General features: G+C 42.7%; 1 protein-coding gene across 1 annotated transcript; it reads left to right on the forward strand.

The window, feature by feature from the left end:
• The first annotated feature begins 3,503 nt into the window (after nt 1-3,503).
• Nucleotides 3,504-9,235, forward strand: LOC130126821 (uncharacterized). The gene is made up of 4 exons (XM_056296462.1): nt 3,504-3,887; nt 6,868-7,418; nt 7,691-7,928; nt 8,499-9,235. Exons 1-3 carry the CDS (start codon nt 3,653-3,655, stop codon nt 7,925-7,927), a joined length of 1,023 nt encoding a protein of 340 aa, XP_056152437.1. The 5' UTR covers nt 3,504-3,652; the 3' UTR covers nt 7,928; nt 8,499-9,235.
• Nucleotides 9,236-12,492: the final 3,257 nt, after the last annotated feature.

Raw genomic sequence — 12,492 nt, forward strand, 5'->3', positions numbered from 1 at the left:
ACTAAAATTACAATAGATGTCAGGCCTGCCTCAATGACTGGATATTCACTAAAGATGATGGTCATGGGGTCCCGCTTGTTGTATTGCTGAATGCTTTATGTATTTAGTTAAAATGACAAACACGGTTTGATGAGGGAAAACAGCAAAAATGAAATTCTTTTTTCTCTCTCGTCTCCTCCTATTTAAAGAGAGTCGCAATTTTCAATATACATTTTAAGATTTACAAGCACACTTAGTGCTTTCCCCAGAGAGAACTCGCCACATCTCTGTGTCCATCTTCTTTTGGAAACTGGATAGATTAGTGTAAGATAGGAACGGAGGGTTTGGGGGTGCAAACTTGGAGGTCAACATTTTTTATTGCGGGTTTTAGTGTTTTGTTTTTTGTTTTGTTTTTTCCTCCCTTTTTGTCGTCTGTTTGCTTGGTCGCTTGTTTGTTCTTTGTTTTTGTTTGTTTGTTTGTTCTGTCTGTGTAAGCTGATAAAGTGGAGTGGTTTGTGAATGAGTTATAATGTGACAGATATTAGTTCATATTGTAACGTGCATGGATAAGAAGACACGCTGGCCGCTGGCTAGCGGGTCTGACCCTTTGATCTAGCGGTTAGCGATACCTCCTGCGGTGCGGGCGACACGGGTTCGCTTCCCGGCTGCGGCAGTTCCTGTGGTCGCGTTGTCCTCCGAATCCGCTATAATATTTACCTGGAAAATATCAGCTTTAAAACAGTCGTAACTCATTTGAGACATCTGACTGTAAAATAGAAATGAAGAAAGGATGAATAAGTCAATATTTGTATCTTATAATGTGCATGGCCTAAAGCACCCCATTAAAAGAAATAAAATACTAAATCAACTAAAGAAATTAAAATTCTCAATTGCTTTCATACAAAGAAACCCAATTGTCAGTTGAAGAGAATGAAAATTTAAAAAGAGAGTGGCTAAATTAAGTATTTTATGCATCCTATGTCATGGACTCTGCTGGAGCTTCCTGCTCCTCTTAGCCCCCTCCCTCCTGCTGCTTCTCCTGCACACGCCCCTCCGCTCATTCTCCAATCAGCACCACCTGCCAGCTATTCCCACCACTACACTATCTCCACCTACTGGCACGCCCCCTGCATTATCTGCCCGCCTATCAGTTGCTCATTCTGCCACGCTTGTTGCTTGTGTGTTTCGTTACACTAGTTTAATTACGCTATATGTATAAAAGTATTGGGACACACCTCTTAATCATTGAATTCGAGGCGAGGCGAGGCGAGGCGCGATGCGAGGCCAGGCCAGGCCAGGCCAGGCCAGGCCAGGCCAGATGGCCACAGATGGCCATGTTCATCAAAAATAGACAAGATGCTAATATTTCTTTGGAATAAATAAATAAAAGATTTATTCCTAATAGTTATCATTATTCCAAAATAAAGTTTTATGAGGAGAAAAAAATGTCGAAGCATAACCCAGGCAAGAAGGAATTGCTCATGAAACATAGATAAAGAAACAAGGAAGATTGTTAGCCAAACAATCTTTCTGTTAATCACCTAATAAGTTAAAACAAAAGAGAGGCCACAAATATAAAAAATACGGTTGGGGATGAAGAACCACAAAGAATTTGGGGTCGCCAGGCATCTCTGTAGCCAACTCATTTTAAAAGTGTTCACAGCATCAAGGAAATTTACAACTTTATGATTTCCTTCTGGCCTCCTGTTAGAAAGTGCTATCTTTTTAAGTTTGTGAATTTTCTTTTTCCAAACGAAGTCAAGTAATAACTCATTTCACCAGCTGTGGGATCAAGAGAAATGGAAGGATAAATCTTCAGAACGACCCATTCTTTCACAAACGTGTAAATGCACACTGCATGATTTTATACACCTGTGGCAACGGGTCTGAATGAAACACCGGAATTCAATGATTAAGAGGTGTGTCCCAATACTTTTATACATATAGCGTAATTAAACTAGTGTAACGAAACACACAAGCAACAAGTGTGGCAGAATGAGCAACTGATAGGCTGGCAGATAATGCAGGGGGCGTGCCAGTAGGTGGAGATAGTGTAGTGGTGGGAACAGCTGGCAGGTGGTGCTGATTGGAGAATGAGCGGAGGGGCGTGTGCAGGAGAAGCAGCAGGAGGGAGGGGGCTAAGAGGAGCAGGAAGCTCCAGCAGAGTCCATGACATAGGATGCATAAAATACTTAATTTAGCCACTCTCTTTTTAAATTTTCATTCTCTTCAACTGACAATTGGGTTTCTTTGTATGAAAGCAATTGAGGCGAGGCGAGGTCAGGCGAGGCGAGGCCAGGCGAGGCGAGGCGAGGCGAGGCCAGGCCAGGCCAGGCCACTGTCAGGTGATAAGAAGTGGCTGGCGACTCCACATGTATCGGAGGATTCATGAGGTCGTATGCAGCCCCCCCCCCGAGCAGCGAATTGGGGAGGGGGGAAAAACAACTCTAATCAAAGCTATTCCTTCTGGATTAAACCATTTTATTAAGAGTCACTGTGTTTTGGTGTGTTTGGCATTGCCCCATCTGCAATGCTTTTGAATGGTATTCGTCAGACTTTTCAACGTAAAAACACAATCACCCTGAGAAGGAAGTTTTATTGGAACTCGCATTTAGAAGAAATAAACTGAAATAAAACATGGCTCTTACCTGATAAAGTGTGTAATCCTAACAAAGCCCACTTCAAAATGTTGCATAAAATCTGTGCAGAGACTAATTCAATCTCCAGATATGTGGATGCTGATAACGCTTGATTCTGGTGAAACTTCTTCCCATTTATTCTTTCAGTGTAAAATGACATAAATTTCGTTTGATTTAAATTCTCATGTTTTCAAAACCACAGATGTTTACTGTTTTACCATCAAAAAATATAATGACAATATGAGTAACAAACCCTCTATGTTGATTTTTTGGGGGGGGGGTTCTTCTTTCAGAAACAGAAGTTTTCAAGTTCACAACCCTTTTTCCCTTTTTTATGCAGTTTTATCTCGATGCTTAACTCTCTTGCTCGTACAAACAATAAAAAAGCAACAGGTTCTCAGAATATCACAGAAACACATTTGATCTGAAATCAAATGATTTGTTCTTTCCTCGTGTCTGTCCTTGAAATACTAATTTAAAGAGTTTTATTTATTTTTGCATTAAAATTATTTAATTTTCAATTCATTTAGAATTGCAAGGAGAATTTGTGTCCTTGCACTGATTTGTTTTGCTTTAATCTCTTATTATATTTATAACGTTTGTGTACTAATTTTTATCAGCTCTCCTGTACAGCGCTGTATACGCGCTTGTGCCTGGCGTTAATGTGCCTTTTCAATAAAGTTTTGTATTGAAAAAAAAAGAAGCAATGAAAGTCTCTTCCTTGATTCGTCAGAATTCGTCAGAATTCGTGTCACGTGACTATCGCGTACACTGAGCATGCGTGCCGGTGTAAACCGGAAGCAGATTTTCCAACGCGTGTTTTTGTTTTACAATTCTTTCTTTCAAACCTCAACATACATAATAACAAAAGCTGACAACGATCAGTTGAATAATGGACAAAATGCAACGATGAGCAGTGTCAAACAGAAACGAAGAAAAAACATCTAGGAATTTTCCGCTGTTGCTGCAGACGCTGGGACGGTGGTCGCCTACGGTTGCTTAGTTGCAGTAAATCCTACGGGGGAAGGACGGCAATGAGGAAAAGTAAGGTCAGAGGTTTCTTTGCTTGGACCGACGACGAGGTGGAACTGTTGCTGAAAGTAACACATGAATATAAGGCGGTCAAGGCGGCGGAAAACATGGATTGGGAGTCGTGTCAAAGCAAATACAGCGACATATTTGAGTGGTACGGGGAGCGTTATCCGTCGCCGGAGGAAGCGATGGCAATGGGAAAGGAGTACCCACACAAGAAGTATGAACTCACGAAAGGTATGTAGGCCTAGCTATCATGTTTTGGCTTGACCCACCCCCCCAAAAAAACCCAGCATCTACAACGCTTGTTAATAGCCCTATACTTTTGAACGGGATCGTGTTTTTAACCTTACCAATGTATAGGAAATATGCACACACCTTTTGTGTTGACGGGGGGGGGGGGGCAGAGGGATTGGGAGAACAAATCCAAACTGCTAAATGCTCCCGGGGAAGAAGGGGGAGGTGGTCTAGAGTCAAAGATGAATCTTGTTTGAGTCAAATTTGACTCAGAGAACTACCCACAACTTTTCAATGCTGCATATCAGCGGTGTAGAGTGGTAATATTTCTTTTCTTGAGTATTTCCACTTTTTGATACTTTGTACTTCTACTCCATGGTGTATTGATGAATGTTATCAGCGCATATGCCCCGCAAGTCGGGTGTGAGATGGAAGAGAAAGAAGAATTCTTGAGTGAGTTGGATGAAGTGGTGGAGAGGGTACCCAAGGATGAGAGAGTGGTGATTGGAGTGGACTTCAATGGGCATGTTGGTGAAGGGAACAGAGGTGATAAGGAGGTGATGGGTAGGTATGGTGTCAAGGAGAGAAATGTGGATTTTACAAACAAGATGGAAATGGCTGTGGTGAATACATATCTCAAGAAGAGGGAGGAACACAGGGTGATGTGCAAGAGTGGAGGAAAGTGCACACAGGCGGTCTATATCTTATTTAGAAGGCGCGATCTGACAGGGATTTGAGACTGCAAAATGGTGACAAGGGAGAATATAGCTCGGCAGCGTCGGATGACTGGTGGTCTGTAGAATGACTTTGGAGACCAAGAAGAGGAAGCAAGTGAAGGCAGAGCCAAAGATCAAATGGTGGAAGTTGAAGAAGGAAGACTGTTGTGTGGCGTTCAGGGAGGAGTTAAGACAGGCACTGGGTGGTAGTGAAGAGTTGCCAGATGGTTGGGCAAGCACTGCAGAAATAGAGAGGGAGACAGCTAGGAAGGTACTTGGAGTGCCATCAGCACAGAGGAAGGAAGACAAGGAGACTTGGTAGCAGGATGAGGAAGTACAGCAAAGTATAAAGAGGAAGAGGTTGGCAAAGAAGAAGTGGGATAGTCAGAGAGATGAAGAACGTAGACAGGAGTACAAGGAGATGCAGCATAAAGCAAAGAGAGAGGTGGCAAAGGAAAACGCATATGGAGCGTTGCATGAGAAGTTAAGAAACTAAGGAAGGAGAAAAGGACTTGTACCGAGTGGTTAGACAGAGGGACCGAACTGGGAAGGATGTGCACCAGGTTAGAGCGATCAAGGATAGAGATGGAAATGTGCTGACAAGTAAGGAGAGTGTGCTGAGAAGGTGGAAGGAGTACTTTGAGGGGCTGATAAATGAAGAAAAGGAGAGGGAGAGAAGGTTGGATGATGTGGGTATAGTGAATCAGGAAGTGCAGTGGATTAGCAAGGAGGGAGTGAGGGCAGCTATGAAGAGGATGAAGAGTGTAAAGGCAGTTGGTCCTGATGACATACCTGTGGAGGCATGGAGATGTTTAGGAGAGATGGCAGAGGAGCTTTTAACTAGATTGTTTAACACAATCTTGGAAAGTGAGAGGATGCCTGAGGAGTGAAGAAGAAGCATACTGGTACTGATTTTCAAGAACAAGGGCGATGTGTAGAACTGTAGCAACTACAGAGATATAAAGTTGATCAGCCGCAGCATGAAGATATGGGAAAGAGTAGTAGAAGCTAGGTTAAGAGGAGAGGTGATGATTAGTGAGCAGCAGTATGGTTTCATGCCAGGAAAGAGCACCACAGATGTGATGTTTGCTTTGAGAATGTTGATTGAGAAGTATAGAGAAGGCCAGAAGGAGTTACATTGTGTCTTTGTGGATTTAGAGAAAGCATATGACAGGGTGCCGAGGAGGAGGTGCGGTATTGTATGAGGAAGTCGGGAGTTGCAGAGATGTAGGAGTGGTGCAGGATGTGTATGAGGGAAGTGTGACAATGGTGAGGTGTGTGCGGTTGGAATGACAGATGGGTTCAAGGTGGAGGGGGGATTACTTCAAGGATCAGCTCTGAGCCCTTTCTTCTTTGCAATGCTGATGGACAGGTTGACGGACGAGATAAGGCAGGAGTCTCCGTGGACTATGATGTTTGTGGATGACATTGTGATCTGTAGGGAGAGTAGGGAGCAGGTTGAGGAGAGCCTGCAGAGGTGGAGGTATGCACTGGAGAGAAGAGGAATGAAAGTCAGTAGGAGCAAGACGGAATACATATACATGAATGAGAGGGAGGACAGTGGAATGGTGAGGATGCAAGGAGTAGAGGTGATGAAGGTGTATGAGTTTAAATACTTGGGGTCAACTGTCCAAAGTAACGGGGAGTGCAGAAGAGAGGTGAAGAAGAGAGTGCAAGCAGGGTAGAGTGGGTGGAGAAGAGTGTCAGAAGTGATCTGCGACAGAATGGTACCAGCAAGAGTTAAAGGGAAATTTTACAAGATGGTTGTGAGACCAGCTATGTTATATGGTTTGGAGACAGTGGCACTGACGAAAAGACAGGAGGTGGAGCTGGAGGTGGCAGAGTTGAAGATGCTAAGATTTTCATTGGGAGTGATGAAGAAGGACAGGATTAGGAACGATTATATTAGAGGGATCGCTCAGGTTGGATGGTTTGGAGACAAAGCAAGAGAGGCAAGATTGAGATGGCTTGAACATGTGTGGAGGAGAGATGCCGGGTATATTGGGAGAAGGATTCTGAATATGGAGCTGCCAGGGAAGAGCAAAAGAGGAAGGCCAAAGAGGAGGTTTATGGGTGTGGTGAGGGAGGCCATGCAGGTGGCTGGTGTGACAGGGGAAAATGCAGAGGACAGGAAAAAATGGAAATGGATGATCCGCTGTGGCGACCCCCTAATGGGAGCAGCTGAAAGTAGTAGTAGATACTTCTACTCCATATTTGACCCATAACACCAGCGATGTAATTTTTGTGTGTGTGTGTGTTCACAGGTCAATTGACTAGCAAAGTCAAGGCCATACGGATGAGATACAGGCAAGCGGTCAATTTGGGTAGAAAAAGGAGCCGTGGGCGAGTAGTCTTACTCTATTTTGACCTCTGTGAGTCCATTTGGGGAGGATCTCCAGCTACTCATGCAATATCAGAGGGTATCGAGACCAGCGACGTGGTGGTGGAATCGATCGCCAGCACACCTAACACTGGGTTGTCATCTGTGCTGGGTGGGGACAGATTTGCAAAGGATGCCATGTCGGCAGAGATTGTGGCGAATCGACGCCAGAGACTTGATGCTACCCTGAGTGGCTACAGGAAAGAAAAACTCAAGAGAAAACAATCCACAGATTCCGTTGCACAGGAGGATCTGGACATTAAGAGGCAGCTCCTCCAACAATTTGAGGAGACCAACCACGAGTTCGTGCAGATTATGTGCCAGTGGTCATCAACAATGGACCGTCTGACCTCTAATGTCGAGCTGCTGGTGCAGCATTTTGTGGGTACAAGTGGTTGTGTTAACAATTGTGGTTGCAGTTGTAAACACAATATGGTAGGTAGTGAAAACTCGTTTTGTGGTTAAATTAGACAGCAGGAAAGTTTAGATGTTTTTAATTATGTGTCATTGAGTGTAGTGCTGAAACAATCGGTGGATTAATCAATGAGTCGACAAAACATAATGAAAATAATTATCAATTGCAGCCTCAATGAGTGCTGTTTTTAGTACTTGCACATTAAACGGACTGAAGGAACATCAGAAAATATTCAGTTTTCCTTTATTTTGACTACAGAATCCTCTTATTAACAAAAATTCTCCATCTCTAGGTTAGTAAAGATCTGTCAGAAAAATACAAGAGGCTGGTGAACCCAGAGGAGGCTCTGGAGGACTCCAAGCCTCCCAGGATCAAGGAGGAACCCTTGAGAGACATCTCCTTGCCAGTCAGTGAGGAGCCCGGGGTGGACCTGGCCTCTGGGGACCAGGCCCTGCCTGTGGGGGCACTGGGGGCCCATAGAGAGAAGCCTCCTGCAGGCCTCGAGGCTGCCAACTCTCTGCATGCCTGAGGTGAAACTAACTTTCATATTCAAATGTATTCATAATGGATATCAGTCTTAAAAAAAGAGTTCCCATGTAATGTTAACAATGGGGCACCTGTGCAGGTGGTATTAATCATGATAATCTACCACCCAAGTAATTTTTGCTTTAGTCCATTTTTGTTTTTCAAATGCAGTTTTGCAGTAAACTGGCTGTTAAGAGATAGTCTAACCTAAGTCCAGCTAGCTGTATGTTATACTTGTTTCAGAAAAGTTGCAATAATAGGATGGATGTATAATAGTATGCTAATGTCACGGTGTCAGGTTAGCAATTGCATGTATCAGCTAGAGTTTAAAACTTTTGCCTCAGTTTACAGCCAGTACCTCAATATGGGATATTGAGCTCGCTAAATGAAATGTTAACTAAAATACAACTGAAATATGAATTCAAGATCTTTTAAGAAACAAGTGATAGGCTAGCAAACACTACATCCACAACACCAAAGAAAACTCCCAACCTGCAGGAACACTGAAGGGGTATTGTCAGACTATAGTTTACTGATCATTTCTTTCTTCTTTTCTCTTCCTTTGCTCTTGGAAGGTGGTGGCAGGGCCAACAGTTCCCCTCTATGGCCACAGGTAAAAATGAAGACCAAAGAAGAGGAGGAGGGCCAGGGAGCTGGGCCCCATCATCACCACCATGGCGTCCGGGGGGCTGGCGTGTTCGAGGAGGGGCGTCCATGTCGACCATGAGCGAGTCTGGAGGAACCGTGGCGCCGTCACCTGGAGATGCAGCATCAGATGGCAGTTACGCCTCACACTCATCTGACTCTCTGATGGGCACCTCGCCAGTCTTTAACCAAGACCAAGGAAGTGGATGAAGAAAATGTGATGGTTCCCTAATTAGCCTCTAAAAAGGGAGTTATTTATTCACCCAGTAACTGAAACCAGCAGCGACACTGAAGAGACAATACATTCACAGATCCCAGCAAGTGTTCAGAGTTGGTTATCCTACTTTCAAAGTTCAGTTACATCTGATACTTACAACAGTCTGACAAATAAAAATGTGGACAAACAAACATATTACGCACAACAACTTGGTGAATGGTAGTGTTCACAACCATATTAAAAAGAACAAAAACATGACAAGCCTTTATGAGGGGCCATTAAGGAGGGAGAATGAACTGTTGAGGTGATACATATGTATTTTTGGGGGGGGACAAGTTTGTTTACATGAATAAATTTGGGAAATTTGTTGAAAATGTTGATCCTGAATACATGAGTTGTGTTTGATACCAAAACAATAAATGTCATCTTTTTGAGTATATATTGTAGGCATTTGTGGTGGGGTTTTTGTTGTTGTTTTTTTTTTGTGTGGATTAAATGAGCCTAATAATGGACCCCAGGATTTTCTTGGAAAAGTTGGAGACAAAACCACAGTCAAAACTTCATATTACTGTTAAGCAACACATGCAGTTCAGTGACTGATTGTTTGTCAGATTTGTTCCCTCGGTTTTTAACTTTTTCTTCCCTCATAAGAGTAAAGGCTTCGAGCGCCGCTGTGTCATCAATATTCAGAGGCAACACACACATGAAAATGCTGCAATACTTTATGTCTCCGTGCCGTCTCCTTTATTCCAAGTTCTTAAACACGGCTCTAGCGAAATGATGCCTTTGTTATTCTGCAGATCTAGCATAACAAAACAAGATAACACAAAGCCAACACCTCCAGAGAAACACCCTGATACGCTTTAAACCCGAAGCCGCCCGCCTAAATTAGCAGGTGTTTCTGAAAGCAGATTTAAACCAGTCTCTGAATGTAACACCAGATGCTACTACAGCTTGGTCGCAGTCATCGTTAAGGTGACGTCAACTCAGCCCTGATGGCAATTTAATTACAACAGTCACAGTTTTGCATGCTCAATGAACAAGCCCTTTGAAAACATGGGGTTTTCATCTTGCGTAACTTCTTTGGTTTTTAAATTAGATAAATGTCTATGCAATTTAGAAATTAGAAAAACAGTGGATGTGTCGGGTTTTGACGGGAGGAGATTTGCACGGCTGGTAACTTGCTGTACAACATCTGAGGGGAAAAAAATAATGCCGCCGTTTCATATTCAAACAGATAGTACCAGTCAGATGGGAGCGAGCCATTGTTTTCCAAAACAATGTCTTATAATCCATCATAATTCGTTATGATGAGATTCTAATGCTCGGTGATTTCAGCATGCATCTGAGTAAGGCTGGTGATCCTCTAAATGAAGCCTTTCTGGCGCTTGTTGGTGATACTCATTGCAGCGGTACCACCCTTGGATTTGGTTTTATCTAAAGGGATAGCTGTTTCTAATCTGACTGTCTTGCCAGTCCCATCCGCTGTGTCAGATCAGTTTCTCATTAAATTTTAAGCATCGTTGGCCTGTCCTGTTAATGTTGGCACAGCTGTAACTGCCCCTCGCCACACTGGGCCGTCCACTGTAGCTGCATTTGGCCAGCTGCCTGAAGTCTTGGCTCCTTTCACTGTAGAGACAGACTCAGTTGAAAATCTAACTAGTGACTGACATGTGGCCCTCTGTAGTCTCCTGAATTCAGCTGCACCTCGCAGTACCAGAGCTAGGCGACTAAATAGGTCCACACTCTGGTTTAACAAATGGACACATGCTCTTATAAGGGCCTGCGGGAGACTGGAACATAAATGGCGAAAATCCAAATTGGAAGATTTTTACCTGTCTTGGCATGAGTGTTCGTTGAAATACAAGTATATTTTATCTGCTATGAAAGCAGCATCTCTCTCTCTCTCTCTCTCTCTCTCTCTCTCTCTCTCTCTCTCTCTCTCTCTCTCTCTCTCTCTCTCTCTCTTGCCTAATCAATATTAATAAACTTAATCCCAGGTGTCTCTTTGACGCTAGCTAAATTTACTAAAAAGCAGCCATCTATAAGCTACTCACCATACGTGGCCCGTGAGTTTCTAGACTTTTTCTGCAATAAGCTTGATGAGATCATAAACTAAATTAGTTCAACTCCAGCTACTCCTGCAGATCCTGTGTTACCAAATTCCTATCTATACAACGAGTCCTCCCTGCTATATTACAGCTTTTTGAGACTATCTCTCTTAATACTTGACTAAGATTGTGTCAGCTTCTAAACCAACTACTTAGCTACTTGACCCTTTACCAGCAAAACCTTTTAAAGCCCTCTGGCCTTTGCTGGCACCCACAATGCTGGACGTTGTTAATTTATCACTTAATACTGGCACTGTCCCAGGCAGTCTTAAGACAGATGTGGCCAAACCTCTACAGAAACTGCACCTTGATACTATTGACCAGTCTCTAATCTTCCCTTCTTTTCTGAGGAACCAGAGAGAGTTATGTATCAACAACTTTCGACTCATATAGGAAACAGGCTTGTACTGTCTCATAGAGAATTTACTTGACTCACTGGATTATTTTGCTCCTTATTTGTTGAGCACTTTCCCTACCATTGAGCGTTTCTTTTAAAAAAGCTTTGTGTGTGTGTGTGTGTGTGTGTGTGTGTGTGTGTGTGTGTGTGTGTGTGTGTGTATATATATATATATATGTGTGTGTGTGTGTGTGTATGTATGTATATATATGTATATATATATATATACATATATATACTTTTTTTTTTGTGAGCATGCGAGAGCCGGAGCCATCCATCAAGCCTGGAGCCTCTATATGTCTCAAAATTTTGCATGTATTTTCTTACATAGTCGCTTATTTGCAAATATCTAAAGCTGCTGCTGCCTGGTAATTTGTATTTACTCTGTATTTGCATAAAAGAAGCAAAGGGGCCTTAAATGTACAGGTCTCCTATTGTATGGGTCCAGAGTTTAAAAGTATTATCTAGATTAGATGGTGCAAAAGTAGGGTTTCCAGCAATAGGTACTGCATAAAATATGGCTTTCGGGTTAAAACGTGATTCGTTTCCAAATGTGCATTGTGTTGTGACTCACTACATTGTAATTATATAAAGATTTTTCAATGGTGTTAGGTGACAGAAGGATGGCACGTGTAGAGTAAGAAATGCTTTTTGAAATGTGTATTTATTATTGATTGATTCAAATTGGGTCTGTTATGGAAATGAAGAGCTAATTGGCTGCTCAAGTCCAAGTGAAATCATGAGCTTGCTCACTGAGCATGCAAAATTGTGACTGTCATAATTAAATTGCCATTAAGGCTGAATTGATGTCACCTTTATGATGACAGCACCCGAGCTGTAGTAGCATCTGGTGTTACATTCACAAATTGGTTTAAATTTGCTTTCAAAAACACAAGCTAATTTAGATGAGCGGCTTCAGGTTTAAAGCTTATCAAGGGTGTTTCTCTGACAGTATTAGCTTGGTGTCATTTTTTTGTTCTGCCAGATCTGCAGACTAACACAGGCATCAATTTGCCAGATCCACATTTAAGAACTCAAAATAAAGAAGATGGAAAGGAGACATCTAATATTGTGTGCATTGCCTCTGAATATTGATGACACAGTGGCGCTCGAAGCCTTTCTTGTAATGAGGGAAGAAGAAAAAGAGCTAATGACTGAGGAAACAAATCTGACAAACCAACCACTCATTTAACTGCGTC

The sequence above is a fragment of the Lampris incognitus genome, chromosome 16 (assembly GCF_029633865.1).
Source record: "Lampris incognitus isolate fLamInc1 chromosome 16, fLamInc1.hap2, whole genome shotgun sequence".
Classification (NCBI taxonomy): domain Eukaryota; kingdom Metazoa; phylum Chordata; class Actinopteri; order Lampriformes; family Lampridae; genus Lampris; species Lampris incognitus.